General features: G+C 44.0%; 2 protein-coding genes across 2 annotated transcripts in view; both read left to right on the top strand.

Annotated features, from left to right (window-relative positions):
* Positions 1–22,922, top strand: part of LOC145347981 (protransforming growth factor alpha-like) — a 181,613-nt gene that overhangs the window by 10,770 nt on the left and 147,921 nt on the right. The window lies entirely within an intron of this gene.
* rchy1 (ring finger and CHY zinc finger domain containing 1) overlaps positions 10,736–22,922 on the top strand; it is a 34,334-nt gene continuing 22,147 nt past the window's right edge. The window contains exons 1-3 of the mRNA XM_080196014.1: positions 10,736–10,849; positions 16,157–16,276; positions 17,642–17,757. Of these exons, the coding sequence (XP_080052140.1) occupies positions 10,751–10,849; positions 16,157–16,276; positions 17,642–17,757 (335 nt within the window). The 5' untranslated portion in view covers positions 10,736–10,750. The remainder of the gene's footprint in view (positions 10,850–16,156; positions 16,277–17,641; positions 17,758–22,922) is intronic.

Below are 22,922 nucleotides of genomic sequence, written 5' to 3'. Positions count from 1 at the left end.
ATGGAGCGAGCGATGGGTGAAGCCATGGAGGGAATCTGAACTAAAGGGCAGGATTTTTAAATCAAGGCACTTATGACCGGGAATGATGAGGATAGGGGGCGTTGGGTGAATTAATCGGTCAGTTAAAGACACGAACAGCAGAATTCCCAGCAACCAGGCAATGTGATAAGTATGATATTTAAGCGCTGACATTACTTATCTGTATCTACCCCAGCCATGTTAAACCAACCATTGTATAGATCAGGCAGGTCGTGCTTGCATGTATGTGGCCACTAAGTTCAGTGTGGATTCAGGTGGGGGACAGGGGAGTGTGAATAAGCTTCAAAAAACAGCAGGGGGGAAATCCTGATTTCCACGGCTGTGGAATATTTCACAACACTGCTCCCGGCTGGATAAGTGCTTTCTTTCTGCATAATTCTTTTCCACAGATTCAGAATCATATCCAGTGCCATTTAGTGGTTAGGTATTATCACAAACAGTCGTCTGTAATCCTTTATGGAGATTCATTTCCTCTCTGAGGAACAGCTGAGTACACAGTAACAGCAAGTTACTAACATAGTAACCGTAAGGTAGCAATTTGACAACTGTCTAACCAAAATGCTACAGGTAGCTAAAACCATCCCACTTACAGACATACCCCTGTTCCCAAAATACTTCTCAGTCAGCATGACTAGCCTCTGTAATTAGAGGGAGAGTGTGTTGTTTCAGAATGTATCTCATGACAGGTTGAAGGATAGATTTATTTGTGAAGACTAGTACCTAAACCCAGAGTAATTGAACAATGACATTGTTGATTATTGCTGGAAAATGGGACATGTTTTGTGCTCAGCGAGACAAACACAAGAATGCCAAATTTCAAATCATCAGAGGCTACCCAGAGTCAAGCTGCCAACATCTTGTTTTCCCCATGGTATAAATTGTTGAGATTGTTTGAAATTTTTGCTGTTCTTGCACTTTCCTGATGACTACAAGATGAATAGCTTCAGTAATAGGTTTTCCATTTCAGCGATAAAAGACTAGTTCCATGGGAATAGGGATACAATGTCCTCACCTGTTTTACCTCAATTTTAAAATCCTCACCTGTCTGCCTCAATGGCCTTGTCCCCCTTCCTCTCTCCATAATGATGCCCAATCCTAAAATCCTCCAAAATCTCTGCACTCCTCTAATTCTGGTCTCTTAGATATTACCAAGTTTAATTAGAGTCATAGAGTCATCAAGGCTTACAACATGGAAACAATCTCTTCAGCCCTATTTGTCCATGCCGCTTTTTTTAAACCCCGAAGCTAGTCCCAATTGCCTGCATTTGCCCCATATCCCTCTGTACCCATCTTACCCATGTGACTGTCTAAATGCTTTTTAAAAGATAAAATTGTACCCGCCTCTACTACACCCTCTGGCAGCTTGTTCCAAACACTCACCACCCTCTGTGTGAAAAAATTGCCCCCTCTGGACACTTTTGTATCTCTCCCCTCTCACCTTAAACTTATGCCCTCTAGTTTTAGACTCCCCTACATTTAGGAAAAGATATTGACTATCTAGCTGATCTGTGCCCCTCATTATTTTATAGACCTCTATAAGATCACCCCTCAGCCTTCTAAGATTTGCATTTCACTCCCTAAACCTCTCCAGCTTGCTGCTCCTCCCTCGTCTTTAAGGCATTTCTAAAAACCCTCCCTTTGACCAAGTCACCCATCCTCATCTCTCCTGTGGCTCCATGTCAAATATTGCTTGATAATGGGCCAAAGGGCTTTTCTGTATTGTACAACTCTATGAATGTCCCTGGGATGATTTGGGATAATTTACAAGTTAAGAATGCTATAAAAGTATAAATTGTTGGCACTGTGAAACACTAGAACATCCTGAGGACGTGAAAGACATTATAAACTTCATTTAAAGAGAAACTTTATTATAATAATTTTAATGACAATGTGGATAATACATTCATTCTTCCTCAATGCCCATATACCAATCTCAACTTACATCGAAGCACATGTGTAGACAGCACACTGCACAGACAGCAGTATAACCATAAGATCATGAGACATAGGAGCAGAATGAGGCCACTTGGCTCATTGAGTCTGCTTCGCCATTCAATCACGGCTGATATTTATCTCATCCCCATTCTCCTGCCTTTTCCCCATAACCCCTGATCCTCTCATTAATCAGGAACCTATCTATCTCTGTCTTAAAGACACTCTATGACCCGGCCTCCACAGCCTTCTGCGGCAAAGAGTTCCACAGATTCCCCACTCTCTGGCTGAAGAAATTCCTCCTCATCTCTGTTTTAAAGGATTGTCCCTTTACCCTGAGGTTGTGCCCTCTCTGGTTCTAGTTTTTCCGACTAGTGAAAACATCCTCTCCATGTCCACTCTATCCAGAGCCTCGCAGTACCCTGTAAGTTTCAATAAGATCCCCTCCTCATCCTTCTAAACACCAACAAGTACAGATCCGAGTCCTCAACCGTTCCTCATGTGACAAGCTCTTTATTCCAGGGATTATTCTTGTGAACCTCCTCTGGACCCTTTCCAAGGCCAGCACATCCTTCCTTAGATATGGGACCTGAAACTGCTCACAATACTCCAAATGGGGTCTGACCAGAGCCTTATACAGCCTCAGAGGTACATCCCTGCTCTCTTGACATGACATTTGCTTTCCTAACTGCTGTCTGAACCTGCACGTTAACCTTAAGAGAATCCCAAGTCCCTTTGTGCTCCTGACTTTCTAAGCATTTCCCCATTTGGAAAATAATCTATGGCTCTATTTCTCTTTCCAAAGTGCATAACTTCAAACTGCCACCTCTTTGCCCCCTCTCCTAACCTGTCCAAGTCCTTCTGCAGCCCCCTTGCTTCCTCAATATCTTTGTATCATTTGCAAACTTAGTAACAGTGCCTTCGGTTCCTTCTTCCAAATCGTTAATGTCTGTTGTGAAAAGTTATGATCTCAGCACTGACCCCTGAGGCACACCACTAGTCACCAGCTGCCATCCTGAAAAAGACCCCTTTAAAGTTTATTTATTTATTAATCACAAGTAAGGCTTACATTAACATTGCAATGAAGTTACTGTGAAATTCCCACTGTTGTCACAGTCCAGTGCCTGTTCGGGTCAATGTACCTAACCAGCACATCTTTCAGAATGTAGGAGGAGTCTGGAGCACCTGGAGGAAACCCACGCAGACACAGGGAGAATGTGTAACCTCCACACAGACAGTGACCCTAGCCGGGTCCCTGGCGCTGTGAGGCAGCAGTGCTAACCCACTGTGCTACCGTGCCATCACCCCACTCTCTGCTTGCTGCCAGTCAGCCAATTTTCTAATCATGTCAGGATCTTACCTTTAGCAGCATGGGCTCTTAACTTATTTAACAGTCTCCTATGTAGGACCTTGTCAAAGGCATAACCATAGTCTACTGACTGTGCATCACTCTCTATACATAACTGCAGCCTTTAGTCACCACAAAGCTGTTAAAGGATCCTTTGCCCAGTTTCTGTTGAACAATAGGTGAAAAGGGTTGAAAGGTCATAGAATCACAAAGGTCAAAATGAGGCCATTTTGCCCTTCATGTCTATGCTGGCTCATTGAATGGGTTATCCAATTGTCGGACGAGGTTTCTCAAGCAAATTTGGATAGCTAGTAAAGCTTGACTTCATTCTTGCTGTGAAAGGGAATTGTTAGCTTTTCGCTGCATGGATCAGTTAAAATGGACCGAATATTCTCCCTCACTCTGTACTTAAAATGTGATCTTTAATGAAAGTGGGTGAATATGGGGGTGACACAGTGGTACAGTGGATAGCACTGCTGCCTCACAACGCTAGGAACCTGGGGTTCAACTCCAGTCTCGGCTCACTGTCTGTATGGAGTTTGCACATTCTCTCCGTGTCTGTGTGGGTTTCCTCCGGGTGCTCTGGTTTCCTCCCACAGTCCAAAGATGTGCGGGTTAGGTTGATTGGCCGTGCTAAATTGCCCCTTACTGTTCCAAGATGAGTAGATTAGATGGAATAGCCACGGTAAATGTGTGGGGTTATGGGGATAGGGTAGGGGAGAGGGCCTTGATAAGACAATCTCTCTGTTAGAGAGTCAGAGCAGATATGATGGGCTGAATGGTCTCTTCCTGCACTGTAGGGATTCAATAATTCTAACAATCATGCCATCTCTAAAGGCAGGTTATAGGTCTCTGCTTTCCTCTGTGATATGAAGTACATACTCCCTCTGCAGGAAAAGTCAGTCATGATTTTCTAGCATTTTGAGATCTATTTGAGTGGTAAATGACAATATAATTTTCAGCACTAATAATTACAGCTTTCAATACAATTTCCCCAATGAAACGGGAGCTTGTCGTAAAATTGGGAGTGCTATCTCACAGACTAGTCAAGCAACAGCCTGACATAGTCACACTCACCGAATCATACCTTACAGGTGATGCCTCAGACACCATCATCACCATCCCTCAGAATGTCCTGTCCACCAGCAGGTCAGACCTAGCAGACACAGTGGCACAGTGGCTTACAGTTGGGAGCAAGTTACCCTGGGAGTTCTTACAATGACACCAGACTCCATGAGGTTGCAATAACATCAGGTCAAATATGGGCCAGGAAATCTCCTGTTTATTCATCTCCAACAAGACAGAATCTAACCGTGTCCTCATGACATTCAGCAGTGTCACCAGCACTGAATCCCCCACGATCAACATCCCCTGGGTAACTATTGACCATGATGTGGAGATGCCGGCGTTGGACTGGGGTAAACACAGTAAGAAGTCTCACAACACCAGGTTAAAGTCCAACAGGTTTATTTGATAGTAAACCCACAAGCTTTCGGGGTTTGCCCCTTCATCAGGTGAGAGACCAGAACTCTCCATTCACTTGACAAAGGGGCAAACCCCAAAAGCTTGTGGGTTTACTATCAAATAAACTGGTTGGACTTTAACCTGGTGTTGTGAGACTTCTTAACTATTGACCAGACATTGAACTGGACTAGTTATATAAATACTGTGGCTACAGGAGAAGGTTAGAAGCTGGGAATTCTGTGGTGATTAACTCGCCTCCTGATTCCCCAAGGCCTGTCTGACAATAGATAAGACTGGCTGAAATCAAAACCATAAATCATTCAAAACAATTAGCCAGTTCATGAGAGTAACACACAGTCGCTGTGTCTATATACAAACTAACTCACCTCCTAACTTTCCAAAGCCTGTTCTCCATCTACGAGGCAGAAGTCAGGAGTGTGATGGAATACTCCCCACTTGCCTGGATGGGTGCAGTTGGAGCTGTATTCTATCACACTCCTGCCTTGTGCCTCATGGATGGGGAACAGGCTCAAAAGGCTCAAAAGCAGCCAGACAAAACAGCCCTGCTTGATTGGCACCCCATCCACCATCTACATAATTCACTCCCTCCACCACTGACTCATAGTGACAGTAGTATGTACCATTTACAAGGTGCAGTACAGCAACTTGCCAAGGTTTCTTTGGCAGCACCCTTCAAACTCATGACCTCTGCCACCTAGAAGGCTAGCAGACATACAGGAACACCACGACCCCTTATACAAAGGCTGAAATAAATACAGCAGGTGCAGGAAATACTCAGCAGGTCAGTCAGCGCCTGTGGAGAGAGAAACAGTTAACGATTTGGGCTGTGTTCTCCACACTTGAATCTAGCCAATGAAAGGCTAATTCCAGGAATTCATCACTGGAAGGAAAATCCCGTTTGTAGTTGCACTGTCACTTCTGTATTCATACCCAGAGGTTTGAGGTGTACTTCTTGTTTTTTTTACCTCAGTGAGTTGTGGCGATCAGGAAGGTGCTGGCTGAGAAGGTGGAGGAAGAAGATTCAATTGGAACTTTCAAAAGGGAGTTAGATAAATACTGCAAAAGAATACATTTACATGGACTCTGGGAGCAGGAGGAGTGTGTCTAATTGGAAAGTTCTTTCAAAGAGCTCGCACAGCACAATGGACCGAATGGCCTCCTTTGCTATACAATTCCATAATTACAGGTGAAATAATGATCTGTAAAGTGATCCACACTAACAATTCTAAAGTGAGAGTTATCCATAAACCCTATCATTCACAAACTGCCATGTTCTGTTGAGTGTGACTATACTTATCCTTACAGCCTTCAAATCCAACTTAAAAACAAATAATTATGTCTCTTTTTCAAATTTCATCTGTATTTTATTTGTTGAAGCTATTTTGCTTTAGCACAACTGAGAAGTAAATCTCCCGGTCTCTAATCTTGCTTGGGGTTTGTTAAGTCAGTTTGCGTCTGTGAATTTTGATTTGCAATGTGTCAGTAATACATTCCAGATGTGCCCTTACTCTCGCAGAAAATGAAATCTGAAAATGTGATGACGGCATCATTAAGCCCTTGGCCCTAACTCAGATTGAACATGTGTTATTTTAGTAATTGTCAGAGAACCTCTTGAAAATGTTTTCTGAGTGAGAAGTTTTAATAGATTGTGTCCGGAAATAAATAAATCATTTAAGATCGCAAATTCACGCCAGCTAACCACAACTTGAGTTAATCCACTGATTTGGACCAAAAATGACGGCATGGTGACACAGTGGTTAGCACTGCTGCCTCCCAACACCAGGAATCCAGGTTCAATTCCAACTTCAGCTGACAGATTGTGCAGAGTCCGCACCCTCTCCCTGTATTTGTGTGAGTTTCCTCTGGGTGCTCCGTTTTCCCCCTGCAGTCCAAAAATATATGGGTTCAGTTGATTGGCCATGCTAAATCGCCTTAAATCAAATTTTATTTTGATTTGATTTACTATTGTCAGATGTGTTAGTATATAGTGAAAAGTATTGTTTCTTGCACATTATACAGACAAAGCATTACATATGTAGAGAAGGAAAGGAAAGAGTGTAGAATGTAATGTCATAGCTAGGCTGTAGAGAAAGATCAACTTAATGCAAGGTAAGTCCATTTAAAACTCTGACAGCAGCAGGGAAGAATCTTAGTGTTGGGGGATAAGGAGGATAAATATGTGGGTTTATGGGGATAGGGTCTAGGTGGAATTGTTATTGGTGCAGACTTGATGGGCTGAATGGTCTTCTTCCCCAGGTCAAAAACTTAAGTAACAGTTTCTAAACATTTCTTCAAAATATTGGGATATCTATAAATATTGTAACAGCACACATACCCGCTCCAGAATCACCCAAAACCTTTTTTTTGTTTTAATGAGGTTAACCTGATTTTACCTCACTCACACGCGTGGACTGGCCGGAACATTTTGCACCATCAGCACTTTTTTCAGTTTTAAAAAAAAATTATTTGGGAGAACAATGAGGGAGAAGACAGAATCCTAAGATTTTAGAATGAGATGCGGAGCAGAGAGAATAGGAGCACCAGACATTGAAATGTTAGAAAATAGAAAGACAAGCTGATGAAGTTGTAAAAATGCAGATAAGATGGGAAGTTTTATGAATAAGGATCTGAACGCACCTGAACTCTTTGGTTAAGACTTTGGCCACTGCCTTTTAAAATGTGCAATGCTTGTTCTCCCTTAGTTTCTGTATCTGTCTCTGTGAAGCTTTTCTATGTTAAAAACATATGAATGTGTGTTGTTACAATGCTGATCCTATACAAATCATTAAGGACATAAGACACAGGAGTAGGAGAAGGCCAGTGAGGGGCCTTGAGACTGCTTTGCCATTTATCATTTACCTGAACCCCACTTTTCAGCCCTATCACACATTGTTTAGTTAGACTATAGTTGGGAATGTTGCCCCAATATTCAGCTGTCCTATACTAGGAAGGATAACAAATCCATGGAGAAAACACAGATAAAATTCACTAAGGTGACAACAGGGAGCGATGAGGAAGGAACCAGAAATATAACATATCTTTTTATGCGGGCAAAAAAAGTTGAGAAGAATTCGTAGGGCATCTGATCAGGTAAATTCCCACTGATCAGTGAGTTAATACCGAAAGGGAGTATTTCATTCATAAGAACATAAGAACATAAGAAATAGGAGCAGGAGTAGGCCATCTAGCCCTTCGAGCCTGCCCCGCCATTCAATAAGATCATGGCTGATCTGTCGTGGCTCAGTTCCACTTTCCCGCCCTCTCCCCATAACCCTTAATCCCCTCTTTTATCAAGAACCCATCAACCTGCTTCTTAAAAATATTTAGCGAGGCAGCCTCCATCACTTCAACGGGCAGAGAATTCCAGAGATTCACCACCCTTTGAGTGAAGAAGTTCCTCCTCAACTCCGTTCTAAACCGCCTCCCCTTTATCTTGAGGCTGTGCCCCCTAGTCCTACTGTCTTTTTTGAGCGGGAAGAGTCTCTCCACCTCTATCCTATCCATCCCATTCATCATCTTATACGTCTCAATGAGATCTCCCCTCATTCTTCTAAACTCTAACGAGTACAAGCCTAGTTTATTCAGCCTCTCCTCATAGCTCAACCCCCTCAACTCCGGTATCAGCCTAGTAAACCTCCTCTGCACTCCCTCCAGGGCCAAAATATCCTTGCGCAGGTGCGGCGCCCAAAACTGCACACAGTACTCCAGCTGCGGCCTCACCAATTTATAAATTAGATGGTGGCACATAAGGCATGGAGAAAATGCGACAACAAGAAGTCAAGTTGTGCAGAGATGCAAGATTTTATAAAATTTAAACAGCACTTAATCAGAAGCATTGTTAACAAGGAAATATATCTGAATAAAATGATCATTTGGAACCAAGTCTTTGAGAAACAGCATTCAAACACAATGTCAGAAACCTTGTTCAGGAAGCAATAGACTGTTAATAAAACCAGGAGCCTGCATTTGAGATGTTAAGGGGTTAACATCCCATGAATCTCCTATGATTTTGGCCATTCGTAAAAAAGGTTTTGCAAGCTGAGATGCTGCAAAATTGCAGATGTAGCTGGTTGCTTTAAGATAAAGTGAAAGGTGTCCATTAGCTTAAAGCTGTAATTAACTGCATCTTATTTGAAACAACCTGTGCTGATATCAGTACATACTCCCTTATTCTGTTCTTGTAAATAACGAAACTCTTGCTTTATTAAATGCTGCCCTTGTTTGAAGGAGATAACATTCACTTTATGGGCAAAGTAACGTCCCAAGATATATATGAGAACGGTTGCTATCCCACACTGGAGCAATGGTGGACATGCATAAGAAATGGGAGCAGGAGTAGGCCATCTAGCCCTTTGAGAAACTTTGATGCAATTTTGATGGCATCTGGCGGGGTTGGGGGGGGGGAGGTTTCGACATATTTTTACTCACATTCTGTATTTGTACTTACTTTTGCTGTTACTAAGCACATGATCTGGGTGAAGTTATACTATGTGTACGTGACTAATTGCTGTTAAAAGAGTATAAAGGAGGAGAATCTCCCTGTTCAAGGTAGTATTACTTGGCTAAGCTCAGAACACAGCTCTGAGTTAGTAAAGCGATGCTCCAAAGAGCTTGTACTTGCTTGAAAATAAAGGACTGGGTTTTCTTATACAGATCAGTGTCTTGCTCTTGCATCAAGTACGTGAGGGTCTCTGAAAAACCTGACACATTATACAATCCTCAGTGGCGGGGTTGGACAGCCTCTATGGGTACAGAAACAGAATTAACGGGCGTGATCTTACCAGGCACTCACCCTCACTGCTGCTGCAAGTGAGAATGGAACAATTGGCATTCAGCCAAATATCTGTTCACTGCAGTGGGAACAGAAAATCCATTGGCATGAATGGCCAGGTAATTTCATCCTCAGGTCTGTATTCTAATGAAAGATTATTGAACTAAAACATTAACTCGGTTTCCCTCTCCACTGATGCTGCCAGAACTGCTGAGTATTTCCAGCATTTTCTCATTTTATTCAATCTAATTTGTGATCTAACTCTACTGCAGAGGTTTTACGCTCTAAACCATTAAGTATTATCTTCCTTCCTCCAAAATACGGTCTGACCCACTCAATCTGTCCATTATTCAACATGACAGCACGGAGCATAGCAGTTAGCACTGCTGCCTCACAGCACAAGGGATCCAGGTTCAACTCTGGCCTCGGGTCACTGTCTGTGTGGAGTTTGGAGGTTCTCTCCGTGTCTGCGTGGCTTTCCTCTGGCCCTCCCACAATCCAAAGATGTGCAGGTTAGATTGATTGGTCATGCTAAATTGCCCTTTAGTGTTCCAAGAGGGGTGAATACGTGTGGTTATGCAGATGGGGCCTGTGTAGGATTGTGGTCAATGCAGACTTGATTTTTTAAAATTAATTTGTAGGATATGGGTGTCGCTGGCTGACCAGCATTTATTGCCCATCTCTAGTTTCCCTTGAGAAGGTGGTGGTGAGCTGCCTTCTTGAATCACTGCAGTCCATGTTCTGTGGGTTGACTCACAATGCGGTTAGGGAGGGAGTTCCAGGAATTGAATCTGCAACTGCGACGGACAGGGCGATGTAGTTCCAAGTCAGGATGGTGAGTGGCTTGGAGGGGAACTTGCAGGTGGTGATGTTCCCATTTATCTGCTGCCCGTCCTTGATGGAAGTGGTGGTCGCTTTGGAAGGTGCTGTGTTGATGCTCTGTAGGATTCTGTGATTGCAACTCCCCCTCATGTATCCAATTCAACATTTCCCGCGCTGCGCCTGCGTAGAAAGCGGGTGCCGGCCGGCGCTAGGGTGCTTGCGCGTAGTTTTTTTCCCAGCCGGCTGGGCGCATGCGCGTCGCTGCCAGGTGGTTCTGGTCTGGAGTGCGCCTGCGTGGAAGCGGGGTGGGGGTGGGGCCTGTGCGCTAGGGCCCGTCTCCAGGTTACGGGCTGATGGAGGCGGCTAGGCCGGAGCCGGAGCCTGGGCCTGGGCCTGGGCCTGGGGCCCCGCTCCTTAACTGCGCCCACTACTCCCGCTCCTGCCGGCTTAAGGTAAGCAGGAGGGAGCCCCCGGTATCACAGCATTGAGGGAAGGAAACGATAGAGCTGCATTTATTTAGCGCCTGTCACCACCACTGCCCCCTGACCCCCTCCAGGGGGTTAGGGCGGGATTGTGGAGCTGGGGATTATCAGAACCGGCAGGCCCTCACTGAATGGTGCAGCAGACTGGATGGGCCGCATGGCCTACTCCCAACCACCTCCCCACACCCCCCCCAGCCAACAGGTGCACAGCAAGATCCCACACTCAGCCACCTGGGCACCCATTAAGCTGGGAGTGGAAGCTGAGGGGCAATAGCGGGTCGGTCCCCGGAAACCTGGGATGGCCAGTCACCCTGGGGACAACATCTGCTTTAGTGCCCCAAAACAAAACCGTCAAAGTGCTGGAAACAATCCTTCAGCGGAGAGACAAGAGTTAATGTCTCTGCTCCTGTGTGACTCCCCTCATCCTATTGCCACTGGTTGAGGGATAATTATTGGCCTGGACACCGGGGAGGAGAGGGGGAGGGATCTCTCCAAAATACATTCGTGACAGAAGTAGGAGTAGGAATGGTCCATTAGGCTCTTTGCATCTGTTTCGCCATTCAATAATCATGGACTCAGCTCCGTTTTCTTTGTTGTTCCCAGTACTCTGGGGCGGCTCAGTGATTAGCACTGCTGCATCCCAGCAACCTTGAACAAAAAAAATTACAGCACAGGAGCAGGCCCTTCGGCCCTCCAAGCCTGCACTGCCATGCTGCCTGACTGAACTAAAACCACCTACCCTTCTGGGGATCATTATCCCTCTATTCCCATCCTATTCATATATTTGTCAAAATACCCCTTAAAACTCACTATCGTATCTGTTTCCACTACCTCCCCTGGCAACGAGTTCCAGGCACCCCCACCCTCTGTGTAAAAAAAAACTTGCCTCGTACATCTCCTTTAAACCCTGCCTCTTGCACGTTAACCTATGCCCCCTAGTAATTGACTCTTCCACCCTGGGAGAAAGCTTCTGACTATCCACTCTGTCCCTGCTCCTCATAATCTTGTAGACTTCTATCAGGTCTCCCCTCAACCTTCGTTGTTCCAGTGAGAACAAACCAAGTCTCTCCAACCTCTTTTCGTAACTAATGCCCTCCGCACCAGGCAACATCCTGGTAAATCTTTTCTGTACCCTCTCCAAAGTCTCCACATCCTTCTGATGTGGCGACCAGAGTTAAACATTATACTACAAGTGTGGCTTAACTAAGGTTCTATAAGGCTGCAACATGACTTGCCAATTTTTAAACTCAGTGCCCCAGCCGATGAAGGCAAGCATGTCGTATGCCTTCTTGACTACCTTCTCCACCTGTGCTACCACTTTGTGACCAGTGTATCTGTACACTCAGATCCCTCTGCCTTCAATATTCTTAAGGGTTCTGCCATTTACTATGTATTTCCTATTTATATTAGATCTTTCAAAATACGTAACCTCACATTTGTCCGGATGACTGTCTGTGGAGTTTGCACATTCTCCCTGTGTCTGCATGGGTTTCTTCCCACATTCAAAAGATGTGCCAGTTAGGTGGATTGGCCATGTTAAATTGCCCTTTAGTGTCCAAAGATGTGCAGTTTAGAGGGATTGGCCATGGTAAATATGTGGGGCTATAGTGATAGGGTCTGCAGACGATGCTGTGTCAAAGTTGGTGTGGACTTGATGGGGAGTTGACCTCCCTTCTACACTATAGGGATTCTATGACCCTTGAAGATCTCAAAACCTTGAATATGTTCAATAACCCAAGACTAACTGCCATCTGCAAGAAAAATATTGTACCTCATCTCTGTCTTATGTAGGATACCCCTTATTTTTAAACAGTGCCCCCGAATTCTGGACTATCCAACATGGTGAAACATCCCCTCAGCATCAAACTTGTTGAGTCCCCTCAAAATCTTATGTTTCATTAAGACCACCTCTTATTCTTCTAAATGCCCAATGAATACAGGACTAACTTGATATTTGGCACAATAAACTTGTGGCAAGTGTGGGCAGTGCCATATGAATAAAAAGCATGAACCAACCATCTTGTTCCTAGTCCTTCAACTTGTTTAAGGGGCTGGAGTCTGGATTATTCTCTAAACTCAAACCCTGCATAGTAACCTTTTAGGAGGATTTGTGAACCCCATGTGCAAGGAAAAATAACCCAGTTACTTCGGGATCTGATTCTTAAAATGATTTTGACAGTGATAGAAAGTGTTAAGATCAGTAAAATCTTACCTAAATAGCAGTTAAAGTAAAATAAAAAGTGTTTTGACCCTTCCACAGAGGACTGCAGTGTCCTGGTTTTAGTAACAGTTCTGGAACAAGATTCCTGGCACTGTTCGAATGCAGTTTCTCAAAGTCTTGATTCTGTATGATATTTTTGATCAAGTATCTTTTCTTGTTATAAATGCTTCTGGTTATGCGCTGTTTATATGTTATAAAATCTTGCACCTGTGCACAACTTGACTTCTTGTTGTCACATTTACTCAATGCTTTCTGTGCCGCCATTTAATTTATCAATTCCTGTTTCCACATTGGCACCTGTTCTCACATTACCCACTGTGCTCACTGACTTACATTGATAGTCAATTTGGCAGCACTTCAGTGTTAAAAGCCTCATTCTTGTTTTCAATTCCCTCCATGATCTGCCCCCTCCCGAGCTTCCTCCAGCCTAATAACCCCCCTGAGGTTACGGTGCTCCTCCAATTCTGGCCTTTTGCCCATCCTGGATTTTCTTTTGCTCCACTGTTGATGGATGTGTATTCAGCTGTCACTTGGAAGTTGCTAAATAAATGCAAGTTATTTGACAGCTTTTGTCGATGTACACTTGCCACGTTAAACAATTGCAGAATCTGGCCACTGGATGGCTTCTAGAACAGATGTGAGCATTCTGCTGTTGGCTTAGTTGTTTGAGTTACTGGGCTGTAACCTTTGACGGTTGGATTTGGTGGAGGGACACTTTCCAATGGCGTGCTGGGAAATCTCTCTGGCAACTTCCCAGGTCAGGGTTTACACGGCAATTGGCCAAAAGTGCAAACTTTCCCTGAGCAATTGGCCTTTGCAGGGGACCATTTAAAAATGCAAATTAAACTGCACGCTTAGAGTCATAGAGGTTTACAGCATGGAAACTGGCCCTTCGGTCCAACTTGTCCATGATATGCTTTTTTTAAAACCACTATACCAGTCCCAATTGCCTGCATTTGACCCATATCCCTCTATACCCATGTAACTATCTAAAGACTTTTAAAAAAAAAATTCAGATGGTTCCATTTGTGTTACATAAATAGTTACCAGAAGTAGTTAAATTTAAAACCTCTTCTAACTTCTGGGCAATTATTGTACAGACATAGACTGACCACTCTTCCACCTCCAACCAACCACCCCCAACCACAGGCCCAACCCCACCCTCCGGATCAGCAGTTGCCTGCCAATCCAGGCTCCCACCCTCCTGATCTGAACAGATTCCTCTCACCACAGGCATAACCCTCCTCACCCTGATGAAACTGGACTTTGACACTAAGCCTCTAGGACAGAGGATGAGAATATAGGAGGCATGGTTAGTAAGTTTGCAGATGACACCAAGATTGGTGGCTTAGTGAACAGTGAAGAAGGTTATCTCCAATTGCAACAGGATTTTCATCAATTGGGCCAGTGGGCTGATGAATGGCAGATTGAGTTTAATTTAGATAAATGCGAGGTGATGCATTTTGGTAGATTGAACCAGTGCAGGACTTACTCAGTTAACGGTAGGGCCTTGGGGAGAGTTACAAAACAAAGAGATCGTGGGGTACATGTACATAGCTCCTTGACAGTGGAGCCACAGGTGAACAGAGTGGTGAAGAAGGCATTCGGCATGCTTGGTTTCATTGGTCAGAACTTTGAATACAAGAGTTGGGACGTCTTGTTGAAGTTGTATAAGACATTGGTAAGGCCACACTGGGAATATTGTATACAGTTCTGGCCACCCTATTATAGAAGGGATATTATTAAACTAGAAAGAGTGCAGAAAAGATTTACTAGGTAGTTGATGGTTTGAGTTATAAGGAGAGGCTGGATAGACTGGGACTTTTTTCTCTGGAGCATAGAAGGCTAAGCGGTGATCTTATAGACGTCTGTAAAATAATGAGGGGCCTAGATTAGTTAGATAGTCAATATCTTTTCCCAAAGGTAGGAGAGTCTAAGACTAGAGGGTATAAGTTTAAGGTGAGAGGGGAGAGATATGAAAAGGTCCAGAGGGGCAATTTTTTCATATAGAGGGTGGTGAGTGTCTGGAACAAGCTGCTAGAGATGGTAGTAGAAGTGGGTACAATTTTGTCTTTTTAAAAAACGTTTATACTGTTACATGGGTAAGATGGATATAGAAGGATATGGGCCAAATGTGGGCAGTTGGGACTAGCTTTGGGGTTTTAAAGAAAGGGCCTGTTTCCATGCTGTAAACCCCTCTGACTCCATGACAGCTGCATTGCCTGGATCTCACGCAGCCTGAGTCGGAAGGCCAGCCAAGACAAACTCATACAAATCCACGTAGGCAAGTGACGCAGAGTGATAATTCAATCCTGATAGCACCACTCCGAGGAAGTATAGCCCAGAGACCTCCACATTTACTTCTAAATCTTTTACTTTTGAATGTTGAATTTTATTTATTGTTTTATTCCTCTCACCTTAAGATATCTTTCATCATGCATAGATTAATAATTCTTGTGACTGGCTAGCTTTAATTTTCAACAGAGGGAGCTGAAAGGGCAGTGGTTAATTGCTTCATCACAAAGTGGGAATTTGACTTTTCAAATCCAATAAATTATGCAAGCACATCAAAGCCTGGTGATCTGATGGTTATCATGATGATGTGGACATGCCAGCATTGGATTGAGGTAAACACAGTAAGAAGTCTCACAGCATCAGGTTAAAGCCCAACCAGTTTATTTGATAGTAAACCCACAAGCTTTCGGAAACGCTGTTCCTTCATCAGGTGTGGAAACCTCACAGCACCAGGGACCAGGGTTTGATTCCGGCTTGCTCTTTGTCTGTGTGCAGTCTGCACGTTTTCCACGTGTCTGCATGGGCTTCCTCCGGATGCTCTGGTTTCCTCCCACAGTCTGAAAGATGTGCAGGTTAGGTTGATTGGCCATGCTAAATTCTCCCTCATTGTACACAGAGTATATTCAGGCTAGGGGATTTTCACCGTAACTTCACTGTGGTGTTAATGTGAGCCTACTTGTGACACTAATAATTAAACTTTAACATATGATGGAGAAAGTCTCATGTGGATAGATGAGAAAGGAATTGTTTTGATCTTTTAGGCTCCGTGCTGTGGAAAATTTTACACCTGCCGGCTATGTCATGATGACGTGGAAAATCATCAACTAGATCGCTTCAAGGTTACACAGGTTCAGTGTGCAAAGTGCGAAACAGTCCAACAGGTTAGTAAATACTGAACAATTTGTCTCAGAATACCCACCTACAGATTTAGATCCTGAAAGTATAACAGGTGCACTGTCTGTGTGTGCGCTGATCATCTTCACAGTGGAATCAGCTGTCGTGTAACCACTCCTCTCTCAATGAAGAGTTTGCTGCCATTAGAAATTCTGTAATAATTTGTATTTCAGCAACACCATTAATAACATGATCAGTAGTAGGCCACAAGCCCCTCGAATCTGCTCCACCATTCAATAAGATTTTTAAAAAATTCATTTACTGGATGTGGGGATTTCTGGTCAGACCAGCATTTATTGTCCATCCCTAATTGCCCTTGAGAACGTGGTGGTGAGCTGCTGTCTTGAATCTCAGTCCATGGGTCACCCAAAGTAGTGTTAGGAAGTGAGCTCAAACATTCTGATTCAGCAACTGAAGGAATGACAATGCATTTCCAAAACGGGATAGTCTGTGGTTTGGAGGGAAACTTGCAGGTGATGGTGTTCCCATGTGCCTCACGTCTGCTGCCCTTGTTCATGGGTTTGTGTGTGTGTACGTGTGTGAGAAAAGTGTGTTAGGAAACTAATTTATACAAAGAAAATTATTGCTTTCATCAACATAAATGATTGGGATAATAAAAAAATTGAGAGACTGAAGATTTCTTTCAGTGTTGGTTAGCTCAGTTGGCTGGACAGCTGGTTCATGAAGCAGAGCGATGCCAACAGCATGGATTCAATTCCTGTACCAGCTGAGGTTATTTCCGAAAGTTCCACCTTCTCACCCTTGCCACTCATCTGAGGTGTGGTGATCTTTGGGTTAAATGGGGAGGTGATGGCCGAGTGATATTATCGCTGGACTATTAATCTAGAAACTCAGCTAATGCTTTGGGGACCCAGGTTCGAATCCCCCCATGGCAGATGGTGGAATTTGAATTCAATAAAAAATGTCTAGAATTAAGAATCTGTTGATGACCATGAAACCATTGTCAATTGTCAGAAAAACCCATCTGGCTCACTAATGTCCTTTAGGGAAGGAAATCTGCTATCCTTAACTAGTCAGGCCTACATGTAATTCTAGGGCCACAGCAATGTGGTTGACTCTCAACTGCCCTCCAAGGGCAGCTAGGGATGGGCAATAAATGCTGGCCAATCAGCGATGCGCATGTCCCATGAATGAATAAAAATAAAAATCACCACCAGTCAGCTGTGACCCTCAAAGAGGGGAGCAGCCTCTGGTTATCCAGGGCAAAGGCAACTTTACCTTTCATCTGTTTGACATTAATTGTATGATGATTATGTTGTGCCTCATTGTGGCTGCATGTGTTTGCGAAATAAAAGGCTAATGCTCTCTGAATACTTTGCTTTTCTCTGCAGGTGAAGAAGACCTGTGAAAGCTGTGAAACTGTGTTTGGAGAGTACTACTGTGACACATGTCATCTTTTTGATGTGGACAAGAAGCAGTACCATTGCCCACCTTGTGGAATCTGTAGGTGAGTTTCAGAGTTCTGAAGGAGAGTCATATCGCACATGAAATGTTAACTCTGTTTCTCTCTCCACAGATGCTGCCAGATCTGCTGAGCTCTCCAGCATGTTTTGTTACTATTGTAGATTTGCAGCATCTGCAGTATTTTGTTAATGTTTTCAGAATCCAGGGGCCTGTGTTAATGACCCTAGCAGCTGGAGAATTCAAATCGGAAGATCTGGAATAAAAAGCCAGTAACAGCTGCGGTGGCCAAGAAACTTCCGGATTGTTGTAAAGACCCATCTTGTTCATTAATGACCTTTCAAGAAAGGAAATTTGCCTGCCCCACCTGACCTGACCCACATATAACTCCAGTACCACTTTAGTGCCCTCTGTGTTGGCCTAGCAAGCCACTCAACTGTATCAAAACCTGCTAGGAAATTCCATCATCCACACTGATTAGAGTTATCCTGGAAGGCAGCTCACTGCCACCTTCTTGGGGAAGTTGGGAATGGGCCTGTAATGCCCGTTCTCAGTGTTGGCCATGTCCTGGGAAGGATCATGTGATAAATATTTAAGTATAAGATGATAAATCCAAAAGACAATTTGGAAGATGGGGGATGTCTTTATCCAGAGAATGATGAAAATATGTCCCTCACTACTATATGGATTCATAGAATCCCTACAGAATAGAAGGAGGCCATTCGGTCCATCAGGTCTGTACCGACCACAGTCCCCCCAAGTCTATTCCCGTAAACCCACACATTTACCCTACTAATCCCCTTGGCACTAGGGTCAATTTAGCATGGCCAGTCATCATAACCTGCACATCTTTTAGACTGTGGGAGGAAACTGCAGCGCCCAAAAGGAACCCAGGTAGACACGGAGAATGTGCAAACTGCATACTGACAATTACCCAAGGCCAGAATTGAACCCAGGTCCCTGACACTGTGCGGCAGTGAGTAGTTGACGACTGCCCTTCACCATAGAATGGTTGAGATAAATAACTTTGAGTTTGTGGATGTTGGATAAACAAATGTGTAAGAAAGGAATAGAAGGGTATGGTGTTGGGGCGAGGTAAAGTGCGGTGGCAGGATGATTGAGCAGAGCATAAACACCACAATGGCCTGGTTAAAATGAAGGATCTGTTTGTGTGCTGCTTAATTTTGTGTAAATTACAACCTGGAAACAACCTGTTTGGCTGGAGCAATCTGTGTTTAGCCTCCGTTTTCTTTTTGAATGTTTATTCTGGTTGTAGTTTCGGATTATAGTATTTTTTGCAAACATTGTAGTTAGTCTGTTTTGGATCATGAAGAAATATCCAGGTAACGTCCTGAATTCTAAATATGGGAAACTGAAGGTCGGCAGCTCTGTGTGAAGTACTCAGACTAGACTATAAAACCTGCTTATTTCAATGTGTCAGTAGATCAACTACTGACAGAGTGAAGCATATCGTATTAGAAAGGACCATTGCGGATTACTGCTTCCTTTTAAATCCTTATTTAATTAACTATTTTAGATGCTGTTCGAAGGGTTTTACTACAGGAAGTTTTATTTACTGAAATAAATCTTTAAGCGAAAGCGCAAAACTACGGACAGTAGAAATAATAAAAACATCATATAGTGCAGAATGGGATTGTTTGGCCCATCATGTATGTGCTGCCTCGTGAAATGAGCTGATGTCCAATTAGCTCTACTCCTTTGAAAGCTGAAATGAGAAAAGAAAATAATACTAAAACTCAGCAGTTCAGGCAGCATCTGTGGGAAGAGAGTGAATGCCCTGGCTTCTGACAACTCATTGACTTGAATTTACCTCTGCCAGTGAATCATTGAATCCCTACAGTGCAGAAAGAGGCCATTCGGCCCATCAAACCTGCACCCACCACAATCTCAACCAGAACCTATCCCCGTAACCCAATGTATTTAACCTGTTTATATGATCCATGAACATTGGGAGATAGGACAAGTTAAGTTTCCCTTTGAGAATGTTGCAAGTTGTTTTAGAATGTTGTGAATAATCTCAGTTTCTGTGATGGAATTTGTCACAGCTGTCAAAATGTGAGCAGAGTTTTCAGAGTGGGTTCTTGGATGTGGATTGGCCTGAAGCTGCCTCAGTGAGATTGAAGCTCTTAATAAGAAGATTTCTTCATTCAGTGTTATGGTTACAGAGCTTCAACCATGCAGCAAAAACCTCAAGGAAGAGCTGCAGAAGTGTAATAGCGCTGAATTAGTGACAGAGTATGTGCTCTACTGCATGCCGTCTTTACTTGTTAAATCTGTCTCTCTCTTTCCAAACATTCTGCTCAAACTGAATGATTCCAGTGTTCGGTTCTTGAATAAAATAAATCTAAATTCTTTCTTGAACTTCATGTTTTGCAATACTGCAGCTGCTAATCACATGAGTACATAATATAAGAACATAAGAAATAGGAGCAGGAGTAGGCCATCTAGCCCTTCGAGCCTGCCCCGCCATTCAATAAAATCATGGCTGATCTGAAGTGGCTCAGTTCCACTTTCCCACTTTCTCCCCATACCCCTTAATTCCCTTGCCTACCAAAAACCTATCTACCCGTATCTTAAATAAATTTAGCAAGGTAGCCTCTACCACTTCAATGGGCAGAGAATTCCAGAGATTCACCACCCTTTGAGTGAAGAAGTTCCTCCTCAACTCCATTCTAAACTGCCCCCTGCTTGTCTTGAGGCTGTGCCCTCTAGTCCTGCTGTCCTTTCTGAGCGGGAAGAATCTCTCCACCTCTACCCTATCCATCCCCTTCATTATCTTATGTCTCTATAAGATCCCCCCTCATCCTTCTAAACTCCAACGAGTACAAACCCAGTCTATTCAGTCTCTCTTCATAGTCCAACCCGCTCATCTCCGGTATCAGCCCAGTGAACCTCCTCTGCACTCCCTCCAAGGCCGAAATATCCTTGCGCAAGTGCGGCGACCAAAACTGCACACAGTACTCCAGCTGCGGCCTCACCAGTGCCCTGTACGGTTGCAGTAAAACCTCCCTGCTTTTATATTCTATCCCCCTCGCTATAAAGGCCAGCATCCCATTCGCCTTCCTGATCACCTGCTGCACCTGCAGACTGGGTTTTTGTGACTCATGTACAAGGACCCCCAGGTCCCTTTGCACCGTAGCATGCTGCAGCTTTTTGCCCTTTAAATAGTAATCCCTCCTACTATTATTCCTGCCAAAGTGGATAACCTCACACTTGCTAACATTGTACTCCATCTGCCGGGTCCTTGCCCACTCGCTCAGCCTATCTAGATCCCTTTGCAGACTTTCCACACCCACCGCACAATTTGCTTTTCCACTTATCTTTGTGTCATCAGCAAATTTTGACACCCTACACTCAGCCCCCTCCTCCAGATCATCTATGTAAATGGTAAATAGCTGAGGCTCCAGCACCGATCCCTGCGGCACTCCGCTAGTCACTAACCGCCAATCAGAATAGCACCCATTGATACCAACTCTCTGCCTCCTATTAGACAAACAATCCTCTATCCACGCTAACACCTTACCCCCAACTCCATGCCCCAACCTTCTGAAGCAACCTTTTGTGCGGCACCTTATCAAATTCTGAAAATTGAGAAACACCACATCCACCGGTTCCCCTCTGTCTACTGCACTAGTCACATCCTCATAGAATTCCAATAAATTTGTCAGACACGACTTCCCCTTGACGAATCCATGCTGCGTCTGCTCTATCAAACAATTCTTCTCAAGGTGCCTCGCTATTTCTTCTTTGATGGCGGATTCAAGCATTTTTCCCACAACAGACGTTAAACTAACTGGCCTATAATTACCTGCCTTTTGTCTGCTACCTTTTTTAAACAGCGGGGTTACATTAGCCGTTTTCCAATCTTCCGGCACTTCCCCGGAATCCAGCGAGGTTTGGTAAATAATTACTAAGGCATCTACTATCACCTCTGCCGTTTCCTTCAGAACCCTGGGATGCATTCCATCTGGTCCTGGGGACTTGTCCACCATCAGTCTCACTAGTCGATCAAGCACTACCTCTCTAGTGACAGTAATCGCATTCAGGCCCTCAACTCCTACCGTCCTTCTATCTTTAATACCTGGCAAACTATTCGCATCCTCCTCTGTGAAGACCGAGGCAAAAAACTTATTTAAGGCTTCAGCCATTTCCTCATCCCCCACCACTAAATCCACCCTCTCATCCTCTAAGGGTCCAACATTCACTCTAGCCAGCCTCCTCCTCTTTATATATTTATAAAAACTCTTACTATCCTTTTTTATATTTAGTGCTAGTTTAGCTTCATAGTCTATCCTTCCTTTCTTTATCATCTTCTTAGTCAACCTTTGCTGATTTATAAACCTCTCCGAATCTTCTTCTAGCCCACTACTTTTAGCCACTCTAAACTCATCAGCTTTTAATTTAATACTCTCCTTTATTTCCTTCGACAACCACGGCTGATTATCCCTTCTCCTATGATCCTTCTTTACCATTGGAATAAATTTCTGCTGAGCACCGAAGATGATCTCCTTAAAGATCCTCCACTGTTCCTCAGCCGTCCTACCGACCAATCTGCGTCCCCAATCTACATTTGCCAATTCCTCTCTCATCTTATCGTACTCCCCTCTATTCAAACAGAGGACACAGGTCTGGGACCCTACTTTCTCACCTTCTATCTGCATCAAAAACTCAACCATACAGTGGTCGCTCGTCCCAAGAGGATCCCTCACAACAAGGTCCCTAATTCTACCTGCCTCGTTACATAACACCAGATCTAAGATAGCTCACTCCCTCGTCGGTTCCGTCACACACTGTTCAAGGAAACTATCCCGGCAGCATTCCAAGAACTCTTCCTCAGGCCCACCGCATCCGACGTGGGTCAACCAATATGTAGATTGAAATCCCCAATAATTATCGCCGTTCCATTCCTGCACGCATCATTTATTTGCTTGTTTATAGTCTGCCCCACCTCCAAGTTATTATTTGGGGACCTGTAGACCACACCCACCAGCGTCTTCCCTTACTGTTCCTTATCTTCACCCACAATGATTCCACGTTCTGCTCTTTGGGGCCTATATCTTCCCTTACTACTGCACTGATATTATCCTTAATGACTTAGTGGTAGGGGATGGGGATATGGCTGAGGTCTTGAACAACTTTTTTGTTTAGGTCTTCACGGAGGAGGACGTGAATAATTTGCCGGGTGTTAGA

The sequence above is a fragment of the Carcharhinus amblyrhynchos genome, chromosome 1 (assembly GCF_965287045.1).
Source record: "Carcharhinus amblyrhynchos chromosome 1, sCarAmb.v2.hapA, whole genome shotgun sequence".
NCBI classification, from domain to species: domain Eukaryota; kingdom Metazoa; phylum Chordata; class Chondrichthyes; order Carcharhiniformes; family Carcharhinidae; genus Carcharhinus; species Carcharhinus amblyrhynchos.
The sequence above is the reverse complement of the archived record's forward strand: the minus strand, read 5'-3'. Positions and strand labels throughout refer to the sequence as shown.